Source organism: Amia ocellicauda, chromosome 12 (genome assembly GCF_036373705.1).
Source record: "Amia ocellicauda isolate fAmiCal2 chromosome 12, fAmiCal2.hap1, whole genome shotgun sequence".
NCBI classification, from domain to species: domain Eukaryota; kingdom Metazoa; phylum Chordata; class Actinopteri; order Amiiformes; family Amiidae; genus Amia; species Amia ocellicauda.
In genome coordinates, this window is record NC_089861.1 from 7118579 (window position 1) to 7133218 (window position 14640).

At 38.5% G+C, this 14640-nt stretch overlaps 1 protein-coding gene across 2 annotated transcripts in view; it reads left to right on the forward strand.

The window, feature by feature from the left end:
* Nucleotides 1-14640, forward strand: part of snx25 (sorting nexin 25) — a 55090-nt gene that overhangs the window by 3772 nt on the left and 36678 nt on the right. For both annotated transcript variants that reach the window (XM_066718201.1, XM_066718202.1), the window contains exon 3: nt 12403-12619. In XM_066718201.1, the coding sequence (XP_066574298.1) occupies nt 12403-12619 (217 nt within the window). The remainder of the gene's footprint in view (nt 1-12402; nt 12620-14640) is intronic.

Here is a 14640-nt window from a genome sequence, read left to right on the forward strand (position 1 = left end):
ACCATCAGAAATGCCTCCACTGCTAATTTTTCACTATGGCCTGGGTTTCCTGTGTTATTAATTATTATAGTCGCTGTTTAAAAAAGGAATTCATGTAGAAGTGTTTTGTTTTGAAATGGTATCCATCCACAACTGCCTTTTTAGATGTGTGGACATGTTTGTACAGCTTACTCTGTATTTCCCAAAGTAACTGACTGCCAGGATGTGCTGGGATAATTTTCACAATGCTGTACTGTCAGCAATGATTAGGCCAGTCTTAACCTACTTGTTGTATGTAAATATTATAGTCAGGGAAATCGGGTTAGGTTGAGATATTCATTAGAAGTGTTCAAATTATGTAAATGTATCTTGTAGTTCCTCATTGTTTTCCAATTGGTGGGTGTTTTGGTTTGGTTACACTTCAACCTTAGGTGTAATTTATAGAAAGTCTCTTTAGAAAATGTCATGAGGTATTATAGTCATGTGAGTTGCCAGAGGTATTGTGCAAGGCCAAAATGGCTGCATTTTCATGTGAGTTTCTGTTGTCAGTTGTCATGTTTTCAGTGAAATGTTGAAATAGGTGAGGCTGAATTACAACAGTGGTGTGACCTAGACAAGACCTGAACATTTTTGCAAAGATTGGCTTGACGTACTAAGCCATGTATTGCCCATGCACTGAGGGGAAACTTTAGTCTGAGGGATTTGAAAACACAAAACAATCAATGGGATATGAAGAGGATTTTTGTTTTGTTTTCTGTACATCTGCATGTTAGGTGCAGTTTGTTTTGCGTCAATGTGTGACATTTTTATCGCATTGCTTGGAGCCCATTCTAAAAGCAACCGGCATGACAATGGCAAAGCTTGGGTAGCAACGCAGTCCCTTAGAAATTCAACCGGCCCATCTGGACAACAATGTTAAAGACGTGTACCTAAAATTTGTTGTTCCAAGTCAGCCATACGGATTAATTTGTTTTCACTTAAAGGAGGACATTTTGCACAACTGTAACTCATATGTGATATCAGCCATTGTGAACATTTCCAGCTTTGTATGTATTCTGTTCCAGAAACTTTAAGTACACTAGAATAGATCTACCCTGTTTCTCTTATGGGACATCTGAGTTACAGCCTGTAGATCGTAAATGCATGATTGTAAAGTGCATTTTATCATGCTACTGTCTATAAGGGTGTATAGTATAGCTTTAGATTGGTTTTAAAGTGAAACCACAGACTATGTATTAAATTACAAATGCAATAGTCACTTCATAATTCACCATACTTTCTCCTTATCAGCTTTTTATTTCAGGGTATTGCTTTACAAATTTGCTTTAATTTCCCATTTACAAAGAGAAATCACAGTGCCAGCAGTATCGGTAATGTAATGTGCCAGATTAATTAAATTAGCAGAACACACTTCTTGGCATTGGCCCCCAGTTCTTGGTAGAACTTCTAGAATCTCCCCCTAGCAAGATCAATTTGCTGACTTTAATAGAGGTGGATAAACTGCAACTTGTGTTTTGTTTCATGTGAGGTTTACACAAAATGGTCTGATGTGAGAAGAAATGGTGATCTCAATTCAGTCTTCAAGAAATATTGGGGTCTGTGAAGTCTTTAGCTGTTTTATTCCAGTTACACAATCGGGAGCATAAATGCAAATGGAGTTTAGGTGAAACAAAATATGGTCTCTCTTGCCACTTGCTTTGGTTACTTGAATTTCACCAACAGAGTGACAATAAATCACTATAATAAGAGCTAGATCTTCAGTGTGAAAGGATCAGTTGCCTTGATAAGTGTCATCCTAACCACTTCCTGGGAACCACAAAACCCAGTAGTAGTTTCACGCAACTCTACTGAATAGTCGGCTGCAAAGTATCCAATTAGCTTTTAATATAGAAATGTAAAGAAACGTACTACTTCTCCTCCTTTGAATCGGTTTCCGCGAGGTTTGGACTTCTTGTTTTGGAATGGAAAAAACACTGAAACATTCTGCTTCTTTCTCGAAGACCATTATCATCTTTAAAATGTGAAAGGATGTCACATATATAAGTTTTCCAACCAATTAAGTTTCCTGTGCAGAATGGGTTTCTTAATGGAGCTTGGGGTCTGAGGTGTGAAGTTGATTGCTGAAGTGCAGGGAAGGTGTAGCGGACCTGTCAATCTGCAGAAAGCATTAACAATACAAGACAAGAGGTCATTCCTAAGGGCAATGCAGCTGTCAGCCACTGCAATTGAGAACATTTCAATAGGTCTGACTTTGAGAGCTTGTGTAACAAACAAACATAATAAATAACGTACAATTTAAAGTGAATGTCAACTAAGTTTTGAAAGTCTGGATTTTGCAGTAAATGGCATGGTTTGAAGAAACAAAATGTCATATTCTTGAAACCGTATCAGTTAGTGTGACCATATGGCACCACAATAACCCTGACACTTTGAGACAGAATTACAATTTAAAATTGAATTGAAATGAAAAGATGTTGCTAAATTATGTTGTTACTTAACTGTTCCCTACAGCTTTTAAAACAATATGAATAATGACTTATTAGCCTATTTATGTAGATGATTATTTATAATTTTTCTTTTTGGTTATTTGCAGTAATGAAAATAATGATGTATAGACTAAAAGTCACTTTCCCGTTTGTTAATTCGTAACTGCGCAATTACTTTCCCGATCAAGTCAGTAGTGCTGATCTGTTCACTCTGTCTGATGCATGGCAAGAATAGTGAACTTATGATCTGTATTTAGCATTTAAGCAGCAGTGTTAATCTTGAATAAGATGTAATACTTATTTTACGTGCCTGATTTTTCAGTTTCAGGAATCACCTGGGCGCACTAGGAGTAATTCTGGTATTAGTGGCCAGCCGCATAGAACACCAGTTTCCTCTGTTTTATATTATTTTATGGGTGTTGCAAAGAGGAGTTGGTTAAATTTTTAAGCGAAATATTGCTGTATTTTGTATTTCCTTTTCGGTTTGATGGCGAGTTTTCTTAAGCAGCATGGGTTGCAACGCAGGCACCACACTGGGGTATAGGCTTCACATGTTTGTCTTCCCACTTCCACAGTTTAGCTATCTAAAGAAGCTTGATTTGTGTGCATTTTAAATCTCTGAATGTTAAATATTCACTATGAGCACATACAAACTGCAGTGCTTCATCAATACAAATCCAAAATCAAAGTCATCAAGGTTAGACGGTTGATTTATTGAGGGGGTTGACTGTTATGAAAACTGCTGAAAGCTCCCATGCAGTTCAATGTTTGACAGGGTGTACCTTCCCCTTATGATCATCAATCAACTCTTTTTGGCGGTATATTAATTGGAATATCTGTATAATTAGACCAATCTTTTCCCTATGGTTTTATTTACTTTTTTTGTCAGCAGTAGATCTTGTTCCGTGTCTAGATAACTAAAGATTTGTATTTGTACACGTTGTAAGACATGCTGAGCTTGTGCACAGTGATGTATCCCCTTTTGAGCTGTATGCTCTTAGTACAAAACCACAGTTGCTAGCAGTCTGCAAAGCACAACCATGTTCGGCCAGGTGGGTCATAGGTTAGATACCCCGCAAAGCTGTTCTGCCTCATCAGTAAGAAGCAGGGCACTTTTTACAGTTCATCCAAAGAATTTTAAAAGCCCTGTCCTCGCCTGATCTCGTCTTCCCCCATCTGGGTTTATTTAGATAACGGCCGAGGAACCTTGTGTCACCTTAGTGCTTAAATTGATGCCAGAGCAATGTCCTTCCTGTCTGCCAATTATTGTGGGCAGATGCAGAGTGGGCATGGGTAGACAGACGCTTATTGCTCGAACTGCTCTGCCCTGCTGATCGCTGCACAATTAACAGCATCCGCTATAAAGGCGAAAAGGCAGATTTTAATCCATCTGCACATGGCCGGTAATCAGTCAGTCAAAGAGATTTCTAAATGTAAAGATTGCAGTGAATTGCAATTTAATCTACACTATGCTACCATACTGTACTCTATCTTACTTTATACTATGATGTGTAGCCTATACAGTAGTGTTCGCATTTTTATTGTCCTTTAATGATTGAACCAAAAAAAGGGAGGGCTGGTTAGTAGATAATACCACTCATTTCATAATCCACTACTGAAGATTAATTCGATCTGTAATTGCTCTCAACAGAACAGATACTGTTGGTCTCTTATTCAGTACTGCACATACATGCATTGATTAATTTTGATGTCTTACTTATAAGATGTATTTTATTTATTTCCCCTGTGAAATTGCGATCTAAAGCACACAAAGTACCTTGACAAGAAAAATCACCCGCAAAGATTTTATTTCAAAACTCATCTAGTCTCTTACAAAGTTACAGAATATAAAATGTAAATGTAAATCTCATTAAGATTAAGTAGCCCACCAGCCTATATGATATAGGAGCATTTTGTTATTAAACAGATGGCCTATTCAATGCTGCTGACTCAGAGATGGGGCAGAGTTGCTTGGGTGTGGTAAGATGTTGGATGCTGGCTTCATCTCAACCCCCTCTCGGTGTTATACATAAAGATCAGTGGTTGATACAGGAGAGCAGTGGGATTCTGAGGAACGTAACCCCCATGATATCCACTCGCTAAGGTAATAACAAGAAGGTATTTTAAAAGTGTTCTGAGTTTTAATGTGTACTTCCCCTAATGAAAACCGTTGTGTGGAAAAGGAATGTGCGAAACAAGTACCAAAGAAAGACGGAAAGGATCTGTGTTAGCAGTTGTCAACATTCAGTAAAGGGGTTTGACTGTCCTGTTGCCCTGCATCACAGAGCGCTATATATTGGCGTCCAAAACCTCGAAATGAGCCTTACAGTCTGGTTTGGTAACCATGGTGACAAAGAAAGGCTTATAAGAAGGCCATATCTTTAGAGCGACTTGCCAGCACACACCAGAAACTACTCTGGAGTTGCTGCCAGAGCTACTTTTTAAAGCATCTAGGTATTTGCCGTTTAGGTATGTAATCTATAAAGCATTATTCATGTATGCAACCTTTATGTACAGTACAGCAAGGATTTCTTTTGGCTATAGTGTTTTACTGTAATATTTTCACAGATACTATTTGTATTGCAGTAGGATTCCTGGGTATAAGCACATGGTCTGAGGAGGCCTGTTTTGTTTTTCTGTATACCTATAGGAGATGAGTGGTAAAATAAAAAATGTGAAAAACGAACAAACCCAACACTCCAGTTGGGTTTAATTTCCTGAGTAGTCACTAATAAAAGCACTGTCTCCCTGACTGTTATTAATCATTGAGAGAAAGCAGAAATTTGCTAATAGGTTTTAGTTGAAAGATGTACCTGAGTGAATAGCTTTAACATGAGAGTACATACGATCTAATCAATGGGGATTTGCAGTATTCTGAATCATTTGCTGTGCAGCGAATCCACGAAGATGTTAGTAAACGGGTTCAGTTCAGCAACACATGTGACAGTGGCGTTCAAGGAGCACTGTGATCACAGTGACTGTTTTGTTTATAGGTTTTCATTTTGCTGTGATCACTTTGAAGGATTCGGCAGATTTTGCAGTGCGCGTGTTGACCATGGCTTGTGAGAGGCTGTCAGTGTGGATACTGGAAGATAGATACTGAATTAGCTCCACTCCTGATGGTATAGAGCAGGGTAGCTTGAAGGCATTTAAAATTCAAATGTTCTGCACTGGGGAGTTTTGGGAGTCTCTAGATACCCATTACATCAAAATGCAGCCACTGGAGATAGCGCCTTAACTGTCATGCTGTTTTATCGATCCCATGTTTTTTTTCTGTTTGATCTATTTGGTTTAGTTGGCTATTTTCTGGTGCTTGTTTTCTGTCATAAATTCACCTCTTCTTTATTTCCACTCTGATCCTGGTTACAGTTTGTGAGCTTGAACTTGGCAGTGCCTCACAGCATCTGTAGTCCTCTCATTATTTCTGATGTTCAACATTGTTCCTTTACCTTGTTTGTTTCAGATGGTCTAGGGATTACTCTAGTTGCTTTCCCCCCCCCCAAAGGGCAGAAATAATTTTTTATTTATATAAATTTGTTACTTGTTCACAATAAACACTGGACACCATAGTCAAAATGAGATCTTTCTAGAGAATTTGTAGAATTTCTACATCACTTCTAAAACACTTCCCTTGTTTTACAGTCCAGACAGGCATTGTGTTACAGGTTACTTTCAGCCAGAAGGTGACCTGACTTCTGAAACCGAGGACAAACGCTATGGTCTGTTTTCATGTTCATTTTCATCTCACTGTTGAACATTTGAACTCCGGTGTGTATTTCATAATTATATTGGACAGAGGCACTAAATATTGAAGCGCTCTGACAGGCCTTGGGGATTTTGCAAGATGTGTGTGTGTTTGGCGTTGGTACAAGCCATCTGTCATTTGGCACCCAGGTATGTTTCCATTCTCTTCACCCAGAAATGAAACTGTCGCTAGTCATTTAAGACTATTTGAATTGGCCTTAACTTCACTATTGCTTGGCATTGTACCAGTGGCAGATGTGACAGCAGAGTAATTGGTATTTACTGCCTACATAATTGTGTTGCTTCATTTTGAAGACTTGACATAATTTTTGAGAATTGTTGATTTATAAACCAAACCCAAATCGAATTCATTTTAAAACAATTTAGATATGCATCAACATGTGTGATTGTGATTGGTTTTAATGTAAACAGTGTTATCTACAGCACACTTACAAAAAGTGGCGTTATGTTTCTCATATTTTATAGTGTTATGTTTTGGTGGTTTATTTTCCATTAATTAAGATGCTGTGTGGAGGCAAAGTCACACTCAATAGTTCCATAGTTTATACAGTGCCTTGCAAATTTATACAGACCCTTCTTACTGTGTCCCATTTTCTGAAATAAAAATAAAATGATGCATACATATATTGTTTTTAAGCTTAATATTTCAAAAGTTGAATGCTCAAGCTGAAGACTTCTAAGGGTAAGATAAGTTATTGTAAATGTCATCAAGAATTAAAATGAAATATGTTGATTGCATAAGTATTCAGACCCGTCAACTCAAAATTTGGTGGAGGCACCTTTGACGGCCGCATTTCTTTTTTGGTAAGTCTCTACTGACTTTGCACGCCGGCTTGGTGCAAATGTTGCCCCATCTTCTTGGCAGATTTGCTCATGCTCTCTCAAGTTGCTTGTGGATTGCTTAAGGACAGCAGTTTTCCAGTCTTTCCTCAGATTTGCCATAGGATTCAAGTCAGGACTTTGTGAGGGTCACTCAAGGACGTTCACTTTCTTATGTAGCTTTGACCTTGTGCCTTGGATCATTAGCCTACTGAAAGGTGAAATAACTTCTACTATTTCCCTGTATTGCTCCATCCATTTTCCCTTCAATCCTAACAAGTTTCCCAGTCCCTGCTAAGGAGAAGCATCCTCACAACATGATGCAGCAACCACCACTGTATGGATGGTGACGACTGGGAGATGTGCAGATGTAATGCTTGGCATTTAGACCAGAATGTTCCAGTCTGGTCTCGTCTGACCACAACTCCTTGTTGCAGGATCACTCGGGTGCTTTAAGATGCTTATTTTTAGTAATGCATAACATCTCAGTTGGGAGAGATGAGCTAGACAGTGTCTGGGTGATACAATGCACCATCCATGTTTTGATGATTGAGTACACTGTGCTTAGAGAGATTCAGAGACTTTATCCTATGTCCTCATGGCTGAGTATTTGCTTGAACCTCATAGAGACGGGTGTTTTTATTCTGAAAGCAGGAGAACCTCTTTTATTGCACACCGACAGAGGCCATTCAACTAATTGTGTACCTCATGAAGGTCATTTTGTTCTCCTGAGCACATTGTGAACTGTTTCTAATTCAGAGGAACAGACATGTACAATTGTGTGCTCCTAGAGAATCAAACCAACAAATGTTTACTGTGTTACTTCTTCATTACCATGCAGCAGCCTGAGTCACTGCAGAAATGCCTTGAAGTTATTTAAGCTGTAAGTATGTAGAGGCGCATGCAGGAAATAACCTAGATTTTTGTGGTGACATTTTCGGCTGATTAAATACGTATATTTGTAGGCTTAATTTTGCTTCGTTTTTCTACTCCACTAAAGAGTTGCTTTGTTTCTTTTAAAGCAGTTTATTAATTAATTATCTGACTTTTGAATTGTTATAAATCACCCAGTTGACTCGTTTTATGAGGTTTCATGCGACTGATTTTAAAGGTGTCTTTTACTGTGTAATGCAGCTGACTGAAACACCTGGGGGCAATTACTGTTCTTCATTTGCCACAAGGTCACACACTTCTGATGCTGGGCTTGTCCATAATCGAGATGTTCGAATAATGCCAGATTATCGTAGAATTTGAGGAAGGAATCCGAGGCCTTTACTCATGGACTATAAATGGTAACGGAGATGAACAAAAAAAGAAATGCAGAAATGAGATTTCCTAAATGTTACTGGTTAGTGGTTTTCACTAACAAACAAACAAAATTATAAATGTAACAAGTGTTTTTATTTTTGTTTTATGCATGCTGTTCGTATACAGTTAGCAGGCGGCTATGCAATATTGACAGGTTATAGAGTACTGTAACAATACAATACAAAATGGCAAGAGTTATTCAGACAAGTGATAGACGGTACAAGACACATGCGGTGCTGAACTAAGTTATGGCTTTATTTGGCGGCATGCAGAACTAAGAATCGAGTGAAGGGTGAAATCGGTGGAGGACTCGTGAAGAAAAGGAGAAGTGAAAGGTTTGTGAATGGTAGTTCCCTAAAGCACTCTCTCCCCCCTCAGCTTCCCCATCTTAGAAGTCTGAACCATCACACACTCCTACTGAAGAGGGCAGGCCTGCCTCTGTGACTCCAGGAAACACCTGCCGGAACACGTTAGCGTTGTTCAACACAATCTTGCACTATCACATTTGAACATGCAGTGTCTGTTGACCATTCATCTGTCATATGCATCTTTCCCCGCCTCCTCCTTTTCCTCTGGACAGTAGTGGTTTACAAATGCGTCCAAGCAGCACCTGAAACCCAAGACTTCTGTCGACTTTACTTTTAAGTCCAAGGCATCAGGGCTAAAGATAAGTTATCCCTCTTGGTTATACTTGGTTGCACACATTTCAAGTTGGAGTAGTCTTTATCACCAGGGCAAGCCAATCTTTTTACCAAAATGAGCTTGAAAATTCAGATGGCATAGGCATCCAGTAATCCGTAGGGGCCAGTGTAAGGCAAGCTGAGAAACCCTGACCAACGCCATGTTAAGATCATTAAAAGATACTGGCATCCTGAGCAAGTGAAAGTTAAATTTCCATATTGAACTTTGAGAAGGCTTCTGAAATTTGGAAGAATTGTTATAACTTATGGGCAGAATCACTAAACTAGTCTTTCTAGTTTCAGCACTACATTTTTTTACAACTGTATAGGGGAAAAATCCAAACAAACTTTTTCTTGGGTTATGTTTGTAAGTAATCTCAGGATGTTACAAGGTTAAGAAAGGCAGTAGATCAAAAGAGATGCATACATACACACCCACACACATCACAATTCTGTCCAAACACTGCAGCGGAAACCCGCACCGTATAAAATCGAGGGTTATTTCCATCTCGGGGAAACTGGTCATTATTGAAGTGTTGAAGTGGATCGACGTTTGTTTTATGAGTTGTAAAACTAGAAAGTTAACTTTGTAAGCCAATATATTTCATATGGCTGGTAAAGTAATTATTTTAGATTTGTTTCCATTGTCAGTTGTAGCATCCATAGCATTCCCAGTTACAGAGTTCAATGTAATTTCTTCCTCTACTCTCACACCGTAGACAAAGTTTTGCTCCTATATGCATTTACAAGAATCTCATATTCTCTGCCTGCTAGGCCAATTTATGTTTTATACGTTTTAAATATATGGATGGGTATTATAAATATGTATTGAAAATCCCTAACAGTCCTGCTGTGTTCTCAATGAACCTTTGTTTAACCTTCATTAAGTATAGAATAATAAATGGGAGAATGTTTAATGAGCACCTGTAATAGCGATTAGTCTAAAATGGGAAATACAAATGTTTGGAGAAACATGTAAAGTGAATTTTTTTTTTTAAATCTTCCTTTTTTCTATTTGAACTTTCCGAAATACTCTGCTTCCCATTGCGTAGTTTCAGAATACCCCTTATATGCATTTACTGCTTTTCTTTTTTCTTAACAGTAGTTTAAAGTGCAAATAATGTAGGGAAGTAATTGTTTTTCAAATTCAGTGTTTTAGGAATTGAACTTCTAGGTCCATGGTCAGTTTCAGAATGGCCCAGTAGTGTTTCTTTGGAAATGCATTGTACAGCTGAAATCCAGACTTCCACACAAAGAAAGTGATTTGTTTTCATAAATGGAGATGATTGAACCTTAAGGACAGATTCAGTTTGGAAAGGAAGACTGTAATTCATGCTGCAGACTTTATGAAAGATGTCTGCCTATGACCAATCATTAAATAGTTGTTTTTATGCATCTACTGTAAAATTAAGTCCATATTTTTCTGCAACAGTGGGGAGGGGAGCAGTTCTGTAGGTCTCTTTAAATCCCCAGCAACCTGGTAATAATACATATTCGGTTCAATTTACAGAAGAAACGGGTCAAGTAAATAATTGGATGTTGAATGAAAGCCAGAAGTCGTAAGAGGCAATGCTGAGTGTGCGTTTAGGACTGAAGATAGGAAGCAGCTCTTTACATAAAGAGTAGTGGGGGACTGGAACAAGCTACCTAGCCATGTAGTTGAAGCTGACTGACTCTCTGGCTTTTATCAAGAAACATCTGAATGAAACTCTAGGATTGATCAGCTAATGGCCACCTCTCATTTATAACCTTCATATTCTTGAATTCTTATAAAGCCCTCTTTTTTTTTTTTTTTAATGCATTTAGGTATGATTGTTGGGCTTGGATGGACAGGCTTTGGATGGGTTAAGATTTCCTTTACTTTAAAAAACAAATTATCACCATTAATTGTGTAGTTATTAAGCAAGAATGTTTAGAGGTCCAAAAGGTGAATGTTTTGATAATGAATGGTCTTCCTGTTTGTTTATTATTTTTTGATCAGGTTCAGTTACATAAGTGTGCTGCAGAAGAGAGGTAACAGTCCTCTCAGGAGTGGGTGTATATGTAGGCTATTCTGCGTTGTTTAATTTTAGTTGCAGGTTAGAAGTGCTACAAATACAGTTGTGAATCCGCAGATGTGAAAGGGCATCAACTGTATACCTACACTTTAAGATCTTTGAAGTAGGCTACACAGCCACAGTTTCCATGTCCCCAAATACTCCTAAAACCACAGGTCCTTTTTCTTATTTGTAGCTTTATATTAACTTGTATTTTTAGATGTATATATTGATGAATCACACCAGGATGTGGATCAAAGCAATCCGACCTAGACCACTAGAAAGGGGGGGTCCTTTCTTGCAACATGAAAGCAAAGGCATTGTGGTTCACTTGGAAATGAACTACTCCAAACTGTGAACTAGAACTGCCCAGCCTTGTTGCTTCGTTGAACCCCTTCACACTGCTACCTGACAGTGTAGTGTGCAAAATGTCTTTGCTGCAATATATGCAACGGTCTGTTCAGTTTCTTCTGTGTAAATGCAATACAAGCACTAAGGTAAAATCAAGTAAGATCACAGCATGTAAAATATTCTCAGTTTTTATTAATATTATTATAGATATTACTTCCGCTCAAGTAAACTGTAAGAGAACCGTGCAAAAGTGCCATGTGAAACCAGTCGAATTCTGGTCCAAATGAAACTGCAAGTGGACTGCACAAACTTAAATTAACTTTCAAATAAATTAATGTTAGATTGAAATATTCCTAGTGTGAAACAAACCGAACCTAAACTGAAAATAAATATATATAAGTGAACCATGATTCAAAAGATTTGCAAGTGAACTAGATGTAAAAGTGCCTTTTCCCAGCATTGGCAGATAAAAGCACTGTTTCAATGATGGTAAGTATTCTTTTACAAACATTGTAGATAATTAGAAGAATAAAAGGTATTGTGTTTTCAGAGAAACCAAAATGGTCAAGATGCCAGCATCCTAAATTGATTTATCCCACATGGCACACCCTCCCTGGTTGCACAGCTTGCCTAGTAAAGCCCCAGACAACAGGGGCGTCTGTTAATAAATAAGAATAAAACGAGAACATGCTGTACTGTACTGCTGTTTCTTCTGCTATTGATCATTTATTGTTAAACAGTACAGCAAAATAATTCAGTTTTCCCTAGGAAGCCATAAAAGCGATGTCCCAGACTGGGGTTGGATAATGCAGCCCTATTGTATAGTGCTTCACCTCCCTGTTGGAGACTCAGACAGGAAATAGAGCTTGGCCTGCTTTCTCTGAGGACTGGTACGCTACACTGATTCAAGGCTTTTCTCTATTATAGTTAGCTTTTTTTCCCCCTCTCACCCGCCTGTTTCTCTACGTGTGTTGGCAGTGTTCGACTACAGCTACAGAGACTACATCCTGACCTGGTACGTGGAGCTAAGCAGGGACGAGGGCCAACTGTACCACATGCTGTCGGAGGACTTCTGGGAAATGGCAAGGCAGCTGAGGAACCGGCTGGCCTGTGTGGACATCGCCAGCGTGGTGTGCAACGACATTGTCAAAACCCTCCACACACACTTCTGTGACCTCAAAGCCGCCAACACCAGGTACCCGCTTCACATCGGCTTGGCAGGATCCCTGGAAAGGGAAAAGGTCCACAGGACAAACTTTGACCATTAAAGTACCAGCACTTCTCAAATCTAAACTGTTTGTCAGGATGATTGTAATCTACACTCCGTCAATGAGCTCAAGTGATGAAAAAGCCTCTACTCTGAGCTAAAGTAGCACCCCATAGTCCAGACATCACAGTTTCCAATGTGTGCCGCCTGTGAGCTTCCCCGTATTAACAGTGACGACTGCATTAGTCATCCCCAGTGATACACTGGCTCTGCTGTGCTGTTTGTGTGGTGGAGATGGCTCTGTCAATATCTCTCCTACATTATTGCAGTGGGCTGAGCTGATTTTAATTGCTGATTGGGGGTTTGGGAAGGAAAGTAAGAAAACCGCTAACAATTCCGAAATATCGATTGTGAACTTTAAGACTTCAGGATTTATTTTGCATATATTGCAAGTCTGTTGCTGAAATGTTAAACTAGATTTTTGCAGTATTGTCTTTTAGTCTTTAGGAAGGCATAAACAATTGCAATAGACTTGAGCAATGAAAGCCATTTTTGCTGAGGTCTGCAGCATTAACTATATATATACCACTGTATCGATAAACTAAATTTAGTACATTAAATAAACTCTTATGACAGTCTCTTTTTCCCTGAAATATCCTATGTAAGATTTGCCTATCCAACTGAGAAACTGACAACTATTAAGATGATTCATTCAAATTGTTTTTTTCCCACAGAGACAAAAACGCATTTTTCTCCCCGTTTTCAGCTGAGACATTCTCGTACTGTTGTGTGGCTAATTTTATCATCTGTACTCTAGAGGGTTCATTAGAGTGCAAGCTAGTCAATAATTTATAGGTTTTGTTCTGTTTTCCCCTGCTGAAAGATGGAAAAATGCATGTATCAAACTACACAGTGCATTATTTTGCCATTGTTTAACATGGTTTTAATACAGTGTACTCCAAGTGATCGGCATCAGTCCCAATTGCCCAGAGAGGCTAATTGACAAATGAGGCTACTTTTAGCCCCTTACTTAGGAGTAAACCTGTTAGTGACATTTCACAGATTCAGTCTCACTGGGAATTGAGTTGGGAATGAAAAGGTCAGGTCACTGAGGGTGAATCTCTGCATTTAAAATTACAGATTGTGGACCAGGTTAACAACATTGCCCAGTTAAACTGCTGCTGATTGGTGGAGATCCATCAAACAGTGCTTAGCTTAAACCATGTATGTACTTCCCATCTTGTGTGGTTCATATCCTTGCTAGGCCTAGATTATGACTTAATTTTAGTTTCCTACACTTTACTGTGGATTACCATGTTATAGCCTACTTCATTAGGCTTTTATAAGGCATCATTAGCAGGATCTGAATTGAAAGGGCAGAAAAATAAATCAATTTTCTGATAAAAATGAAATCCAAAGCAGGAACTCTTTTTTTCTAGTTGTAGAAAGTGGAAGGTTACTGGATGTGTAGGGTAATTGATACTGCAGTGAGCAGTGTGTTTCGTTGAAGGTCACACTGAGATCAATTTCCTCTAAGTTTAACATCATTCTTGAGCAGCTGAATCATAATGCATTGCATTGTGCTGCTGACCTATTTAATCATAAACACACAACATATCTCTACTCTTAACTGCTCCATGCTGACATGATCTTTGTTTAGCTCCCTGAACTACACTAGCATTGTCATTTTTCTTCTTTGCTTCAGATGAACTGACCTAATTTTCATCACCATGTTGTTTTGGCTCTTTATTAGTTGTCATGCAAGATACTCTGCTGACTGATACAGAGATCAAAGCACATTTTATATTTTAGACGTGCATTAAAAAAGTGGATTTTAATTAACTTAAAACGTCTTTCCTGTTTTATTTTGATTACAATTTGTGTGAGCCCATTAGAAAAAATAAAAGTTTTAGCACACTGAAGTCCCAATTAAAAGTCTCCGTCTATTTGCAGATTTGATGCCTTCAAAGTCTGGTAAACGATGTCAACGAGTGTCATGGTAACCAGCA